We start from the raw sequence: 17,864 nt of genomic DNA on the forward strand, positions 1-17,864 counted from the left end.
GATATTTAAGACTGGGCCTGACTCCTTAAGTGCAAACAAAACTTCTAGGGCAGGGTGGGAGGTCTCTGACCTTTCAATGGTACATTTTGTAAACAGGTCTTTGAAATAAGGCTACACAAAATGTCGGTATGGATTCCACCCCCCTCCTCGACCCAATTCCTTTTCCTTTGGGATGGCCCTGGTGCTCTGAACCAGAATGTAAGAAATTTGACTTTGTGACATAAAATGGTAAGCATATCCATACATACCAATCATGAATGTAGGTAGATCATTAAATTGCATTTTTGACAAACATCCTACAAACCTAGAACCACTCACTGACAAATACTTCATTTGACCTGGAAATAACTTTATGGGGAGGCTACTGTTGATTTTTCCAACAAGGAGGTTTAAAAACCTCCTTGGTTCTTCCTACCCTGTTATTCCTTCCACCAATCCACTGGATGACATCATTCAACAGGAATGTATTGTGAGAACTTTGCCCTTTAAGCAGTATGCGACCCCTGCAACAAGCTAGGTGTGATATACCCCTTGATAAGGCAGGTTTACCCTGTGGGCCCTGCAGCTGAAGAGCGTTTGAACAAACTTGGTCTTGAGGATCTACATGTATGCCACCCAAGCAAGACTGGGAACCACTAAGAAAAATCATTTTACATATACACATTTATTCATTAAGGCAATTTTGTATAGGTAGATATCATAAATCATAACAAAAGTCATCTGAAGCATTCATGCTATTGCGTGATTGGTATCAATAGCCAGCCTTCATGATGCATGCATGTACACAAAAGCCAAGGCCAGGAGTTCAATCTGAAAATTTACAACTTAATTTTACTGAAAAACAGTAAAATGCAATCAACAATCTTCTTCCATGATTGAGCACATACTGTAAGATCATCTAACAAGATACAGGAATCTGCTAATATACATGATGTGCAAAAGGACAATACAATGTACATTAAGATTGAGATCACATGGCCATATACCAAAGTTCTCTCTCCTTCATGATTTGGGAGTTATGACAATAAATGAACCAGCAGTAGACCTTGGACTCCAATCAATACTGGTCTGAATGACATGGCCAAAATTATTACCCCGGTTAGAGTCTTAGCTTAGAGACACACGATTACAGGATCTTAACAAAAATTAATTTAAGAGCAAAATTCTCGCATTGTTCAACATTCTTGATATAACCTAACTGGAATCACTCGAAACAAGACTTCCCTTTGTTTGGATGCTTACTTGTTTTAGATGGTTCTCAGAGACGTCAACTTGAAGGTCAAGTTGTTTACAGATGTCTAAACTTGAAATCAATAGGATTACTGTCGGGGTACATGAAATCACGATGTATCACTCACAAAACAAACACTTCCATTTATTTCCATGTGACGCATTTAGACATCTAAACATCTTAAACAAGCGTTTCTGTTTAGTCTATAAAGGCGTGAAAAACGTGGTTTACACTGAACACACGTCAGAGAAAGAGGTCCATGCGAAGACGTCACTAGTTTCCATAACATCCCTTCTGTGGAGAACAAGTAATGTTACCAAAGCCAGAAGTTCAGCCACTTTTATCTCATCAACAGGGGGTAACACTTTGTCAGGAGGAAACCGGAGAAACTTCATTAGTCCTGCACTTTTTGTCTCCGACAATGGGCTCAGTCGGATCAAAACAAACTTGACCTTGAGCGAGGTGACTCGTGAATAAAGTTTGGGTCTGCCTTTGTGTATCCACTAACGTCAACAGTTCCTGCGGAGTGTCTGCGAGGAGAGTTCAAAACATCTTTTGTTCCTTTCAAACACCGATGGTTTACTGTTAATGACGCCACCATTCGAGATAGTCAAGCTCACCTTTCTGTAAAATAAACTAATGGCTGACTAATCTCCAAGCAGATCCACACCGGGCGCGAAAATCGTAGTATGCTAGCCAGAGAAGGTCCAGTCAGCCAGAGAGGGTCCAATAGCCCGGTAGGGATCTGCCCTTAGACGGACCTGAACAAGGTTATTAACAGGCAATTGTTACCTACTCTCATCTCCCAAATAAACGTACCGGTACGTTTATTTTTTTCAGCCTCAAAATCCACCCAGTACGTTCTTATTTTGGACAGTACGTTTATTGTTTTTTTGAAAATTCATCAGGGCTTTGCTTACCAGAGATCCCAAATATAACGAAAGTTTAGTTTTTTCCCCATATTTCCCCGATATTTGTGCTCCTAAATCGCTACTTTTAGACCAAATGACATGGATTTCCCCGCCGCTACAATGACCCGGCATTTGTGAAATCCTGGCGTTACTAACATATCGGTCGATCTCGCTACAAATTAAACGTTGTTATTTAAGGGGAAAATAAGACGGCACAATGAAGTTTTGAAACGTATTTTTCATATACACAACTTTGACAGTCTCTATTTACATCGTAAATCATAGCACGCTGATCAGAAAACAAATTACATGAATATGCCAGCGGCGCACCGTGTTTCAAGTACACATGTAAAATTACTCTGCTCACGTGAGATCAAGGAGCCAAAACTTTGAAAATTTAAAAACACCAGTCCACGTAAAAATTGTGTAATTAGTATTAACAACTGTACAATCACTTTCAAAATATACCAAACGGTTTCAATCCTACCACAAACATGAACATTTAGTCCTTCGAAAATCGCCACAGTAAAGACGCACAGCAGTGAGTCCGTGGGAAAGTTTGTCATGAATGGAAAAGCTCACCTCCACGAAGGGGAAACACTTTTTTCAATTTTTGATCTACAAATAAAACTCCTTTGCCTTAGTCAACACGTACTGTACAGAATTTCAACAAAGAAAATTTTGTGTAATAAAGTCTATACACTATTAGAATGCAATCTAATCACGGTTATTATCACATAAAAATGCTTTTAAAAAGATCGCTCCCCTACAGAGAGAATGCCGGGGCTTTCCAAGAAGTTTGCGTGTAGCTTCTGTTAGCCCCGCCCCTTACTGTATGGGAGGGTTTGTACTGACGCCGCTCTGTCTAGCTCAGGCTTTGATGTGCAACATGAGAACCCTATGGTTTTTGGCAACATTGTACAAGCTTGTGGTTTCTGTATCTAAACAATAAATTTGTTTGACTATTTAGTCTCTCAAAATGAAAGTTTTCTTTTCTACATACAAGGGTAATTTTTGGATTTGAAATTATTTGGATTGCAACAACACAACCAAGGACAATATATGGTAATGTCCTTAACATTGTATAATAATGTGATTTTGTGAAAAGCATACAAATCTCTGTTTCTACATGCAAAGCATAACACAATAAATGGCAAGTTGAGATATAAAAAAAAATCATATACATGTCATAGTTCGTCCTTTCTATATGGCTTTTAGAAATAAGTTATACTTTTACTGAGTTCTAAATGTTGATACATGTGTGTGAAAAAAGAGTAGACTCTGAAGGTGTTACCCATCCAAGTGAACTTGAAAAGTTTGGCGACTACTTCTGTTTTTGTTTATCATATGTCACTTCATACAATGTTCCTAGATCACTTGCTTCAAGTTCCAAGAAGAAAATGCATGTATATCATGCACATTTCCACTTGTTGAATTTGAAAGCACCGTTGGCCCCCGGTTAGGGGTCATAGCGTGGAACCTATGCCCAATTTTTCCAACAATTTTGGATATAATACATTTACGTGTTACAAAGAGTACGGGTCCTTCCCAGTGTGAGTGGATCAAACCTTACAGTCTGGTCTGGCCATGGGTTGACATCTTGAAAATGTGATAGTCACCTGTATTTCAATCTTTCCACAAATATGGTAAATCTGAATAGATGAATCAGTCATAAATGAATAAAAAGAACCTACCTGCTTAGGACAGAAGTAGCATGGACACAGTTTACGTGTCAATTTGGTAATTTTCCAGGGGGTATGTTTATTCCGGGGGGTACGTTTATTAGATTTTGAAGATTTTTCCGGGGGGTATGTTTATTCCGGGGGGTATGTTTATTTGGGAGATGAGAGTAATCTCCCCGCAGTCAAACTGCGCTTAGAAAGAAGGTGCGAATTGTGCCGGCGTTCGAAGCCCGGCGCCCGTCATGGGTCAGCTGCGCGCCGTCTCACAGTTACCCGGCAGGTTTGAATTCCAGATAACAATGGAAGCAAGCAAGCACTGGTGGACGGAAAGAGTCCGCCGTAATTCCGTGCTATCTGGGAGTTTGAAATAAAGGAGACTCAACTAGATGCCATTCTAGCATGTCTGGAGAGTAAAGATGTATTTGTTGGGATTGCGACGGGCAAGGGGAAATCCCTGTGCTACCAAATTACATTCCGCTGCAGCTGTGTCTGCCGTGAAACAAAACTTGTTTCGATCGTCTCACCGTTACGAGCGCTAATCAGCGACCAAGTAAGGACGTTATGTAGAGACTTCTCGATCCACCGGACGACGCCATGGCTTCTGCCATAACTCAAGACATGACAAACGACAAGACTCGGGTTTTACTGAACTAAATATAGACGCGAGAAAAAGATACAAAGACACTGAAAGATGGCGGTGTTTCGGCGTGGTTTTGCACCGCATCCAAGCGTGAAAGAATGGCCAAAAACAGATTCCAAGTTGTGGTTAAAAAAAAGACACACCAAGCATTCACATAAATAAAACGACATTTTAATCAATTATGGTTTAACATTAAGCTAGAAATTAATGGTGCAAATTTGTCTAACGGAAAAGTCTGTATGTCGATACCTTTGCTTTGATGCGTTGTGATGCGGTGTGTTCCCGCACTATTGTATCTGAGGGGAAACTCCCGCTGTGAAATGGCGCGGCCGGCCGGGTTCGTCCCAGATTCGGGGTTGTAAAACGATAATCCCTGCCAGTTTTCACGTTGGAGTTAAGCAGGCACGAGGAGGAGTAGAGGCACCTTTCTCAATAGGCTGCCCCTCCTCGTGCCGGTTAATAACCTTGTTCAGGTCCGTCTAAGGGCAGATCCCTACCGGGCTATTGGACCCTCTCTGGCTGACTGGACCTTCTCTGGCTAGCATACTACGATTTTCGCGCCCGGTGTGGATCTGCTTGGAGATTAATGGCTGACTGCCTTCCAAAAGCAGCTAGGGCATTTCCCACTATGTAAAAACATGTCTAGATTTAATGAGCTCAATGCAATCTTTTCAAGCTGAATAGGTAACTATGTTCCTATAACAATAACGGTAAGCAGTCTTTATAGAATGGTTGATTAAGCCTGCATTGTCATTGCTACTGTAGTATGACTATTGAAAAATGGATGGCTAATATGCTATTACTATGAGATAAGTTTTTACAAAGTCTTCTGAATCATGTTTCAGCGAATACATCTGATTTAACACATAGCAGCCATGTAGCCGCTTTAATGTTAGGATCCTTTGAATGTGTACACAAGCACCTGACAATACAACACCTGTGCAAAACCGAGCTGCTCTTTTATGTCCATTGTGTGCCTTTTCACTGTTCCTTCAGCACTTGTTTTATGGTGTAAATCCTATGGACTGAATACACAAAGCATCCCTGTTGGATGCCTTATGTTCTCCCACTGTCATAGTGTGCCAGTGTGGCAGGTTGATACAGACTATTCAGTCATCCTGTATATACTCCACACAGTCTGTCAGATTCTTTTCATTCCTTCTTGACAATGAATGATTACTTCCACCAAAACTTGTTTCTCATTCTTCCCTCCATTTGTATATCAAAGGGCTATACCTAAATGTAATACATGTAATTTACAGATACTGTAAATGCAGAAATGTTCACTGGGATTTAATTTTGCTGTAAGGAGAAAATAGAGTGTTTGCGGTAGTTTTGAGTTCATGTTTGAAACAATAGTAGTGCTACAGTCACAGAATGAAACAGCTTTTTGCAGCGGTTTTAACCACCACAAACATTTCTGCTTTTTTGTATATCATGGAAAAGTTACCAGCATTCTCAGACATGGATTTGGGTGTTGCTGCAGTTCTTGGCACTTAGAAGGAAGCATGTGCCAAAGCCAGGCTCCTGTGTGCCCTTTTGTCCCTTGATCCTCTCCCCTCGCCAGCACAGCACTAACCACAAAAGTACCCCATCGAGAAGCACTCAACCAGCCGGGCATACATCACAGCAGCGCAGTGGGGCAGGACAAGAAAACATCACCCAACACAACTTTCACTGCTAATATAGGAGTAGTAGTAGCATCAAATGTAGCCTACTTCGCAGCCTTGTAGGATTATCCTGTGTCTATGTTTAGGGGGGAGCGTGCTTGCCGTTTTCAACATATTGGGGGCAGGTTCTAATACTGGAGATATCATATTTGCCACTCCTAGAAGGCTGCGAAGGAGGCTACATCAAAACACTTATCTCATAATATGTAGCAAAAAGTTATGGGTCAAAGATTTCTTTTCATCAAATGTTCCTGGCATTTTCCAACCTCACCAACTTCGGAGTCCAAGGAACATTTTGTCTCAAAATCTGACGAGAAAATGAGAGAAAGAGAAAATGACTATTTTTGCAGCTTCACAGTAGGATGTACAGTTTTTCTTGGGTAGTACCAGGGAAACCAACAATTTTCCAGATAAGTGGGCACGCTGTATGGCTGCCTTGTGGAGGGAATTCCACACAAACCACAGCAGGAAATGTCACATTTCCACGCCTGCGAGATTCTATAGTCTGCGGCAAACCCACAAAACATATGTAGACATCTCCAAGTCAATGAAAAAAAGATATATGTATATAACCAGTACCATACACGTAAACTTACATATAATGATGAAACTTACACCGAGACAAAGGTATAACCATGGGCATTTGCTACAACTGCAATTCAAATTTCTTCAGATTTCTTCAGATTTCTGAAATAAAATACTTTACCCTCAAGGCTATATCTACCTGTACATGATTAAGGCTGATGTCATTCGACGCACAAGGATTACGCCTACTAGTAAATGACGCACTCTGACATCATATTATATGAACATACATGAATAAATACATATCCAAGTCCATGACTACTACAGTATGAATCAATACCAAACTACTCATGTTACTATTGTTAGATATGGCTCGAAACCTTTATTTTGATATTGTGGCAATAGTAAAAAGTCAGTCTGTTACATGTTGGTGATGTCGGATGTATCTATTCTGTTTATGCCGCTAATTTCACAAACCAATGATTCAGGGTTCCCTTGGGATACTTGTATAAGGGAATGAACAATAGAGCTAATGATATGATTTTATGGGACATATATTTGAAGTTTTTGGGAAAAATTAATTACCTATAACTAAGTATGAGCCATATGGGATAACTTGATGAGGTTATGGGCAACTTGTCATAGTATAAGTGAGGCATAACAATATAGATGTCATGTAAGAAATCTTTAACATTTTCAGTTATTTTCCCTTTACTGAATTCTTCTACGGAAAACAATACACTGTACTTAAAGCTTGCTCTATGGCTGGGGGAAGCACCAATCCAAATATATGACTGATCATGAGCTTATAAAACATTAAGTACATTACACTGCAGGTTGTTCAATGAAACTTTAAAATCTATGGGACATGACTTTTCTGTTTTCAATTTAGGTCAACATGTGGATCAATTTGTAACTGTCTTCAACAAGTGAAAGTTGCCTGCTGACATGTTCATGAACTGATACTCGTCTATCAAACTTTCAAACCAAAGAAAATTCCATGTATAGTGTATAATCTGGGCTACCAGGTGACATTAAGCTTGGCTCAGGATCGACGGCACTCCACAAATCCACAGCGGCTTAACCCAATCTACCTCTCAGCCTAACCTAGCAGTGCCACTAGTTGGTTTGTCAAAACATGGGACAAATATAGGAATGTTAGTATAGGCTTGGCATCAACAAATTACAGGTTTGGAAGCCTGGCATTGCTCTCTGGGTGTAAGCCTTTGTTAGCACATGTGCCGGGTACGAACAGCCTGGCAAAATGTACACGTTCAATATTTACCTTACAAGAGCCCAGTGGGTAAAGTCTGGCAACTTTGTGTTGTTTTTGGTTGAGCCTCACTGCTCAACATCTAAGCTAAGGTTGGGGCTGTCTAAACTGGTACGATGGCACCCCTTGATAACAGTTGAAGATGTGGTGTAAAGTTGTAAGAGGCTTTTCCTGTGTTACTGGGAATGTCCTTGGTGATAAATGGGGGTCATTACAGTGAAGAATGTCTGTGTTTGCTACAAAAGTAGTCACAGATGTTGAGACACAACCACCAAATTTACGCCTAGCATGGCACATGAGCCTCTTCAAATACAAAAGAAAATACTTTTGTTCAGGGGACATTTTCTACTCTACTCTACTCTATAGAAACCAGATATTAGTTCACCTGTGTTGTTAGAATTCATTCTGGAGCAGAATTTAAGCACATACATGACAGGTTCAAACATGTAAATGAAAGAAAAAAATAAACTTTCATTTTGTGATTTATTAAGACCACTTCAATACAAAAGTAATCAAAGACAGATTTGGATTGTTTAACTTTAAGGTTTGTCTCATATTGTGATATGTACTATCAGTGATCCAAACCAGCAACCAAACCCCTGTCCATTTAGTCTGATTTATTGTCCCAGGACCATAGGTTAATAGGTGCAGAGATATCCAATCTCTCAAAACAGAACTCTTCTTAATGCAGTACAGACCCTGACAATATCCAGCCAGGCACATACACTCTCAACACAAGCAGATGGATTACAGTATAACCTCAAAATAGCATACCTATAATGTCAGTTTACAATTGATGTCTATTACAAATTGAATTCTGATATCCTCTGGATATTCAAACATTTTTAGAATTCTAATACTGGAAAAAAGGGAACCTGAAACCTTGTCATTTGTAATAAACCGTTCCTTATAAATAATCAAGGAGAAAATGCTCAATACTAGAACCATGCATATATACAAAATCAATGGTTTACACCGCTATGTGGTACGTAGTGTCTCCTTAATCGAACTGATATGCCAGTGACAAAGAAGTTGAATTTACAAGTGACTTGAAAGTTCAAGTCTTCATACACTTCAAAACTGTACAAGCTTAAGGTTGTAAAAAACATTTTTGCAGCTTCGTACAATGAAAGGCACAGCAGTACTACAATTACAATGTACAACCATTTGAATATCATAGTTTCATTCTTCTCTTTTTTTTAAATAACAAGAAAATTAAAAGCATACCAAATACCCCAAAGGAAAGTATCATTACCGGTATATCACCTGTATGTGATCACTTGTACTAACACTAGTACCTGCCAGCCAACTTACACATCTCTCCAAACCTGTCGGACCAGTTCTTATTGTTCTAACTGTGACGTGTGTGTCTGTGTCTCGTGCATATGTTAGCCTGGATTACCGATGCTAATCTCTGCTCTAGGTGACATGCCTTATCTGTGCGTGCAGAACTTCCAGTATAAGGAGATGCACAGGAATAAACATTTCCTGTGGGAGACTTGATATTTCCTGAAGGAAGTCATTAAGATGAGTGCTGTTGTTGACAACAGCGCAGGATAGATATTAGATGTGTGTGGTTTTTTTAAATTTTGTAAGTCTTCCACAACCACATTTCAAGGAGAATACCTGTTTACGCCGTTCTGACATAGCGATAAGAAGGACTGTGGTAAAAAAATGAAAGAACACGAACCTTTTTGTCCTTCTTGTATCGCATGCTGCCGCTCCTCTTCAGCGTGCCGGTGTGCACGGGAGACTGCTCCACCGGGGTCTCGGCTTCGTTGCCTGTACGCGAGGTAAGCTCGCTCAACTCCGGGATCGGCTGCACCTTCAGGTTGACCGAATCCCCGGACTTCTTGATCATCTCCACGACCTCATCTCGCGTGCACTGCTCGACGTTAACCCCGTTCACTTCCACCAGCCGGTCCCCGGGGAGGAGACCAGTCAGGTTGTTTTTCGCGAAGGTCGGCTCGGCGAAATGCACCACCTTCTGTAGCTCCTTGTTATCGTAGGTTCTCTCCACAATCACGCCCCTCCGCAGAGAGAACCCGAAATCTCCTGTTGGTTGTCGATTGATATTGATGTCCCGTGATCGAGGTGGTTTAGGCGGGGCTACTGCAGGCAGCCTGAGATCGGCATTGAAGGTTTTCTCACCCAATTGTGGAAATTGTGGTACTTCTGCCTTCGCTGCTCTCGGACTGGTTATCTTCTTGCGAGGAGGAGCCTCCAATGGCTGCTCCTCGTCACCTGAGAACAGATTCTCGTTCATTACTGTATTCCGAGCCAGAGTGTGGGTGTCGTCAAGGTGTGCTGAGATGCGCATCTTATCCGCTTTTCCGAAACTTGACTTTAGAATTCCTTTCTTTGGCCGTGCTGCGGGTTTCGGAGGAACAGGGGGCCGGTTGTCAGAACTGCGGCGAGGTGGAACTGGTGCTGCCGTAGCCCCTTCAAGAGCCTCAGCGGGGAACTGACCGGATCCCCGTCCCATGGAGCTGAGACTGGACGTCTCGCTGCTGTCGCTCGCCTGTGTCGCCATTGGCTGGTTCTCTAGCGAATCTTGGTCGGGCTGGTGCTTCTTACGCCGTGTGAGAGACACGTTGAAAATTCCGCGCTTCAGAGCAGATTCCTCAAGCTGAGCCAGTTCCTCGTGGCTCATACCAGAATGGTCCTGATGGAATGAGGAAAAGACAACATTTGAAAAATACCCAAAAACTAAACACCTTAAAAAGGGAGACAAAACAAAGTTATATAATACTCTGTGCAGTGGTTCCTCCTTACACATGCATTAATGTATCTTCATGACTTGCTGTATAAAAAAGAGTAATCACAAATGAGGCTAGCTTCTACATACTGTACCTGAGCTTGCCTCGATCCATTATAGAACTTGACAGTGCATTTTTTCTATCTACTGTATTTCCATTATATTCATTCATTCGACATGCATGATTTTGTGTTATTGGTGGGAAGCATGCATCTGAAACCTGTAGTTGATTGTTGTGAACAAGACTTGATGAAGGACAATCACTACCACTGCATAACAATACCATGCATGAAGGCTTGATCAATAGCCATGCCATCTGTCCAAACCTCCTCCCTACCCATTGATTCTGTAGACATATCATAGGATTAGGACGGATTTTCAGAAAATCGAGGTTAGATTTAGAGTAAAAAGAAAGAAAGCAGCACAGTACCCTTCGTTCTCCCCTGGAGAAGAACTGTGAAGAATACGAAAACAACAAAAAAGAAAGCGGAGTCATTCATATTCTAACACAACCATAGTGTTCTACAGTAATTATAACTCAGACACCGGCATAATTACAAATCTTACGCAGATTTGTTTAACAACAGTATTTAACCTGTGTATTTCATGCAGACTTGTCTTCAGTTGATTTCTACGTTTCGAGGACTTGTTTATGAAACGTACACCTTGTTTTGAAGTAATACATTTCAATCGGATACCATCTGGCAGGGCGTTCTCACGGGTAAAGGTTTAGGTAAAATGCTCACTCGTGTGTGTGTGTGTAGTACAGATATCTCCAAAATATCTCACTAAATTGGTTATTTTGGACCCATGCCCTACGATAAAATGATCAGGAACTGGCGTGCATAGTGTAAGGTATCAGACAACTTGCCTAGGCGTCACACCTACCTTGTGTTTCTTCTCCTTTTTCTCCTTCTTGTCTTTCTTCTCCTTCTTGCGCTCCTCCTTTGACTCTTTATCCTTGTCTTTCTTCTTTCGTGAAAACATGGCGAATCACTCCCCTGACTGGAATCTCTAGTTGAAATAATTGCCGCACACCTAGTCCCCCGGGGCGTTGGACTGACAGAAGAGGCGCTCAGGTATAGCGCACAAGATGTGAGACCGCACCGACAAGTCAAGGGTCACTACAGAGCTCGGTTAGCCCGAGCGTCCCAGGACGGTCTACGTCGCCAAACAACCGTGTCAGCAATTATCAACTCGATTTTTACATCGAGTAAAGCAATCCCGAGGGTTGGGAAGTGGTGATCTCGCCAGTGGGGGAGGCGATCGGACTGTTTTCCCAGCTTTTCTTCGGTTTCAACATTCAAAATGGCGCTCGAACATCCGGGGTATTGTAGCAGGTGCAAGGGTCAGATTACGGAATCTGCCACTTTTCCCAAGGGGGCGGAGCCTGGTTTATGCGGCTACGAATTACAGAATGAAAGATTTCCCATTAAATATTTTAAGCCCATTGAGAAAGAATTTCTGAACCTGAATGCAATTGTGATGGTGTAAATGTTAATCTTTCTAAACATTTAATAGAATGCGATCTTTTGACAAATATAACGTTATATGTTACCGTTACACTATTCAATAAAAATATGATGTCAGCTTCTAAAAGCTGATGTCAGACCATTATAAGACAGCGACGTCATCTGTAACCGGTAGCTTTGATAAGATCAAGGAGGTCCTTGATAAGATCGATTGCGTGTCTGAATAACCCGGTTGAAATCCCTGCCTGGCATCACGCCCACACTACCATGTTGAGAGGACCTCTTCCGACGAGTTTCATTACTGCATTACAGACTGGTTTTGATGACCATTTAAGCTGGCGTTAACGCATTATTCAACTGGAAGAATAATGAATCAACGTTAACGCTACTTCTGTAGTCTACAACCATGCAGACCAGTTCTAACTGAGGAAGAAGTTCCAAATGAAAATCTGCAATTCTTGTTATCAAAACTCCTGCAAAAAGTTTACGCAGAGGCCCAGACGTATTCATATGAATTTCATGATATAATTGATTTGCTAAGGGGAATCAAACGACTTTTATCAAACTGTGAGGATTTTATATAAAACATGGGGACTGATATGGAAAACGAGCGAACCATATGAAAAATTGACGAAAAACTAAGTAAAAACAGCCGCTTTTGCACAGAAACTTCCTGTATGACTTGTGGTAAAACAGTGGTATATATAAAAGTAATAAAACATGTAATAGATCAGTAAAAAGATCGATAGATAGATATAGACAGACGCCTGTATCATCACGTGCGTGAGTTTGCCGTACTCTGACAGGAGCTTAGAAATGCGCGCCTGTGGGGCAGGCTTGTTACATAAATTATGGATCAATCAAGAGATTGATTACATGTATGCAGTACATTTTGACAGGGAACACATTTCACTAACCAACGTCACAGAAGCTGGAACGTGAAAACCTGGGTCTTTTTCACGGACCTACATGGGTATAGTTTCGCATGCAAATCTGTCGGTATGACGACTGCTTACCCTGTATGCTAACTATTCAACGGCACAATTTACCTGCGGAAATATAGACGAACATCTCTACTATACTACAGAGGGTTGTTCAGTATCGAGTTCCAAGAGAACTTAAAGAAATGTAGGTACGTACACAATGTTGTTTTTTCTCTAGAATGGTATGTATATGGATCGTGCGATTACTTTGTCCGTACTATATGAACCATAATGATAAGTTAACGCGAATCAGCAGTTCTAAACAGGAACGGAAATGTTTCCAGGTTTCCGGCGTTGTAACTGTCCTTGGTGCTGATTTAGCGACCATTTGAGTGTGCAGATATAGAACTGAAACACGTCTGAATGACAAGGCTTAGAAAGCCGAACAGAGCTAGAACGTAGACTGTGTGATCATACAGAATATTATCTAACACATTGTTGGGGTAGTCACAAAATAAAAGTTGAAGTTTTCACTGATAGAAGCCAAGGAAACATAACATTTTGGAGGCCCTCCAACAACACCTGATATTGCTTCCACCAAGACTTGGCGGGTATGTCTCCCACAGAGCGTTATCTTTTATATCCGACATAATTGTTATAAGATCATCTAAATCAAGGCCGCGTGGAAAGCTGACGACACAATAAGATTGGCATCGATTCTACCAGAGTTTGATTCTATTATATAATGGCAGTTGATTGTATAATTGACGAAACGAATGGAAGGCTACCCTATTAGGAAGTTCATGGTGAAAACCATGTACGTAATCTGCGTAATTCTAACTCCTCTGGAAGTGTTCAACTTCTTTATTCTTCACTTTTCAAACTTAGCTTTGCATTCCTTGGATGTGCTGGAATGGAGAATGAAAAATTGAGAGGTATGCACTACAAAGACTCTTCGTAGAAATGTACAGCACTGAATGGTGTGGTGATATATGAATATAGGCCAAGACTAACAACGACTAGTACTTCTCTATTAAACCATACAAAGTGGACCGTCGAGTATGTTATATAGTATGGGCTCTACATAGTCCATCAAGGGATGATTGATTCGATTCTAAGTTTCGACACGTTGTTGTTGTTGTTCACCTTGTAGCGCCTAATTGTGCATGGGTCAGCACGTTTCCTTGCTGCTTCAGGAGCAGCACTCTGGTAGCAGGGTACATTTTCACAGGGAGGGGTTGCTAGCTCGCCCTTCCCCTTCCGTTATAACACGATTTTAGTTATTATTCTATCGCACGTTTTCTGACAGATAGTTTCCTTTCTTGTTCCAGAGTGCTGTACATGACTGTAACTATTCACTGTTGTGTCGGCAGCTCCACTAGAGCACTACCCGCATCGCGTGATGTGAACACAGACAACCGTTTTCGTGCTGTCATCATAACTCATGGTGGGGGCTCAGGTTCCGGGATGGCTGAACAGATGCTCTGTCGAAACGGCCCTCCTGTTCGCTTGATTTATTGACCTGAGATAAGAGACTGTACTTTGTAACTGAACATCGAATATGTCTCTCGAGACCATCAATTAGACATAGATCACGGACGTCACGGGCGACTGGAAATTGCAGCTTACAGTGTAGTCCTCTGCGCTGATGCCCTAGCCTCCACCAGGCCTTCCTACGGCGGTACGGATAGTAGAATTCGGCAAAAAAGGAAATAATTGGCCAGAATAGTCAGTCCACGGGAAGGATAACATTTCCCCCTCCGCGTTGGCAAAGGAGAATGTATGGTGGCCAAACTCTACCTGCAAATATTCTCCCTGCTATAGCCGGCGTAGTCAGTCTGGTAGAGACTACTGATGCCCATCGCTTTGTCTCACAATACTGACAGAATCTGGCTTGATTTGGAACCTTCTTTTCGACGAGATTTTCTCGTTTGAGTTGAAGTACACGCTTTGTCAAGAACCCAATAACGTTGTCAAGCAGCGTTCGTGTGATTCACACAAAACCGTAATGTCACTCAGCGTTCTGAAAGCAAACGTATGTTTCAGTTCTGCAACCCACTAACGTTGTCAAGAGGTGTTCATGTGTAATATTCATCAACACAGAACGTTGATGTCACTCAGCATTCTGAAAGCAAACGTATGTTCCAATTTACTCAACAAATTTCCATCTCAATTTTTCTGTTGGAACACATCTGAGATAAACCAGAGCTCTGTCAATCATGCTTTGTATGTAGGATACGAAGGAACACGAGGCTAATGGTTTATGGCTAGGCTATAAAGGGAACCCATGTGTGCATCTCGCCAGGGATTATAGACTGGATCAACCACGATTTGTGACGGAAGTGGGAGCGTCGTTCGTTTCCTAAAATTGATAACTTGATTTGACCCTCAATCTATCATACTCTAATCTTGTCTCATGTAAATCCACATGCATTATTGATAAGGGGAAATATCTAAATTTGTCACGGGTACTTCTGTGTATACGCACATGACGTAGGTAATAAGACTAAGGGGACACAACGTTGCACTAAGAGGACAGAATGCAACATGCCAGGAAAGCAACAGCTCAAGGGACGAGGACTGCACGGCTCAACTAGACGAAAACTGTACCGTATGCGACGTTACGAAACGCTCTATTCAGACAAGGAGTAAATAGCTCCCGAGCGACAGCAAGCCTTACGAAGTTTGCCACAAAAACCAGGACATGTCACCAACCACCAAGGCAGTGAATAATAAGAGCTCAGGCGGTGTGGGTAGCTGTGGTCTACCGGTGGCAGAGATCGTGTTGTACGCCGTCGGTTTCTGCTGCCCCGCTGCCTACAGTATCTACTGTGTCTACGTGGCGTCTCTGGAAAACGAAATCGAACTTCTGGGTGGTAAACAAAACGCATCTGCTCTCATTGGAAGGAGGATGGACTCTACAGACTTTGAGTGGACCTTCTGGAAGACCTGGTTCAAGAACGGTCTCTTTAGCTGCTTCTTAGGACACGTCATCGTCAGCAGCATCGTGCGAAGATGTCTGCCGAAGTACAAGAAAGAGTGTTTCTTAGCATACAGTCTCTTATCTCTATATTGTGTGATTGGTTTAAAGCCCCTGGCGCTCTTGACGTTGCACAGTCTACTCTTTTATGCAGCTGCAGTTTTGAGGTCGAAATTACTGTGCTGGGGGCTAGGAACGTTCCTTGTGGCCACCCTCAACTCCAGTCTCTTCAGAGTTCTTCAGTACAGACTGTCAGGATCAGAATCCACCTATTACCTGACTCTCAGCATCACAGCCATCTCCATCCTCCGCCAGCTCAGCTTCAGTTTAGAAGTCTGTCGAAGGAAAGACAAGAGAGTCTGCAGTGTCGTAGATCTGTTCGTCTACAACTTCTACATCCCATTGGCGTTCCTCGGACCTGTGGTTACGTATGATACTTTCCAGGAGCACTTCAACAACACTCCTGTTGTGGACAGGGCTGTGCGTGTCTGCTGGTATATCTGTAGAGTCACGGCGTGGGCAGTCATCACTGAACTGGCTTGTTACTTCCTCTACTTCTGTGCCTTGGAACAGAATACTCCTCTCTTTGAGAGTTTACCGCCTCTCGTTGTAGCTGGGATTGGATATTTACAAGGACACTTTCTTCACGTGAAGTACGTCATCTTCTACGGACTGACCTCCGCGCTGGCGATCTTGGACGGACTAGAAACCCCACCCCTTCCCCGCTGTGTCAGCACTTGTTACAGCTTCAGGACGACGTGGAAGTACTTCGACAGCGGCTTGAACATTTTTCTCGTCAGGTAAGTCTGCCATTTGGTGTTCCACTTCACAAAGAATCCAACGAAAAAATCCTTGTTGTATTTATCAGCCGAAGTTGTAGCAGTGAAATGGCACAATGCTTGAATGTTGAGTCACTTTTGACGGCCCAAATAAGGGTTAAAAAGGTTCAATGTGTTGACAGATCGAAAATTCATTCCAGATAATTTTTTTTTCTACCTGAAAGGTACGTGTATATTCCAATGGGAGGATCTCGCAAGGGACTGTTGTGGCAGTTGTTAGGAAGTGCTGCCTGCTTCACTTTCGTTTGTTACTGGCACGGCGGGCACGACAACATCGTCATGTGGAGTGTCTTCAACTGGGCCGGCATCGTGGCGGAATCGCTCGGAACAGCACTCATCAAAACAAACACTGCAAAGACGTACCTAAACACACATTCCCTAAGAAATCAAAGAAGGATGAAAGCAGCCATGTTTGCACCAGTCGCTACTCTCTTAATCATCAACAACTTAGTTTTCGTCGGAGGCAGGCAAGCCGGCTCTGTGTACTTCCACAAACTCCTGACGTCCAACTTTCCAGTGGGAACGCTTGGTCTGCTCTTCTCAATGTACTGCAGTGTTCAACTCATCTTCGAGTTGGAACGTTTATTTTATAAGAAGAGCAAGACAGAGTGAAAGAATAAATAGTATTTAAAACTTTCTTTTGCAAACGTTGGCATGACGATAGGGCTTTACCATATTGATCTGGGTATCTATAGATTTCAAACATTGGAGTGCACTGCAGCAGGCACATAGTACACAGTACAACTGCTCGTAGTGTCGGCATTCCCAGTTTATTGCATGAACACTGATCGAAAATATGGATGGGAAACCGGCATTGTTTCCAATGTACAATCTGTCTGATGGTGAAATAAAATACAAACACGACCACTTTATGTACAACCAAGGAGGTTACGTATCGCTTTTTCAACCGTTCTTATTCTACGTGCTCTTTCATACATCGCAACTAAAATTGCAACTACA

The 17,864-nt window shown here is 42.1% G+C and overlaps 2 protein-coding genes across 13 annotated transcripts in view; one reads left to right on the plus strand and one right to left on the minus strand.

Annotated features, from left to right (window-relative positions):
* LOC136442136 (unconventional myosin-XVIIIa-like) overlaps positions 1-12,021 on the minus strand; it is a 127,369-nt gene extending 115,348 nt beyond the window's left edge. For 5 of the 12 annotated variants that reach the window (XR_010756973.1, XM_066438899.1, XM_066438917.1 and 2 more), the window contains exons 1-3: positions 11,579-12,014; positions 11,121-11,144; positions 9,623-10,597 (exon numbers count right to left, since the gene is read on the minus strand). Coding sequence is in view for 11 of the 12 variants with exons in the window: in XM_066438899.1 (XP_066294996.1) it covers positions 9,623-10,597; positions 11,121-11,144; positions 11,579-11,677 (1,098 nt within the window). In the remaining variant the exon portion in view is untranslated. Of the gene's footprint in view, positions 1-9,622; positions 10,598-11,120; positions 11,145-11,578 lie in introns of all 12 variants that reach the window. The other 7 variants (XM_066438813.1, XM_066438823.1, XM_066438796.1 and 4 more) reach the window with 3 other exon arrangements.
* Positions 12,022-14,420: 2,399 nt separating this feature from the next.
* On the plus strand, positions 14,421-17,787 carry LOC136442210 (protein-cysteine N-palmitoyltransferase HHAT-like). Its single transcript, XM_066438957.1, has 2 exons — positions 14,421-16,865; positions 17,069-17,787. Exons 1-2 carry the CDS (start codon positions 15,790-15,792, stop codon positions 17,514-17,516), a joined length of 1,524 nt encoding a protein of 507 aa, XP_066295054.1. The 5' UTR covers positions 14,421-15,789; the 3' UTR covers positions 17,517-17,787.
* The last annotated feature ends 77 nt before the right edge of the window (positions 17,788-17,864 follow it).

This window comes from Branchiostoma lanceolatum, chromosome 1, assembly GCF_035083965.1.
Source record: "Branchiostoma lanceolatum isolate klBraLanc5 chromosome 1, klBraLanc5.hap2, whole genome shotgun sequence".
Classification (NCBI taxonomy): Eukaryota; Metazoa; Chordata; class Leptocardii; order Amphioxiformes; family Branchiostomatidae; genus Branchiostoma; species Branchiostoma lanceolatum.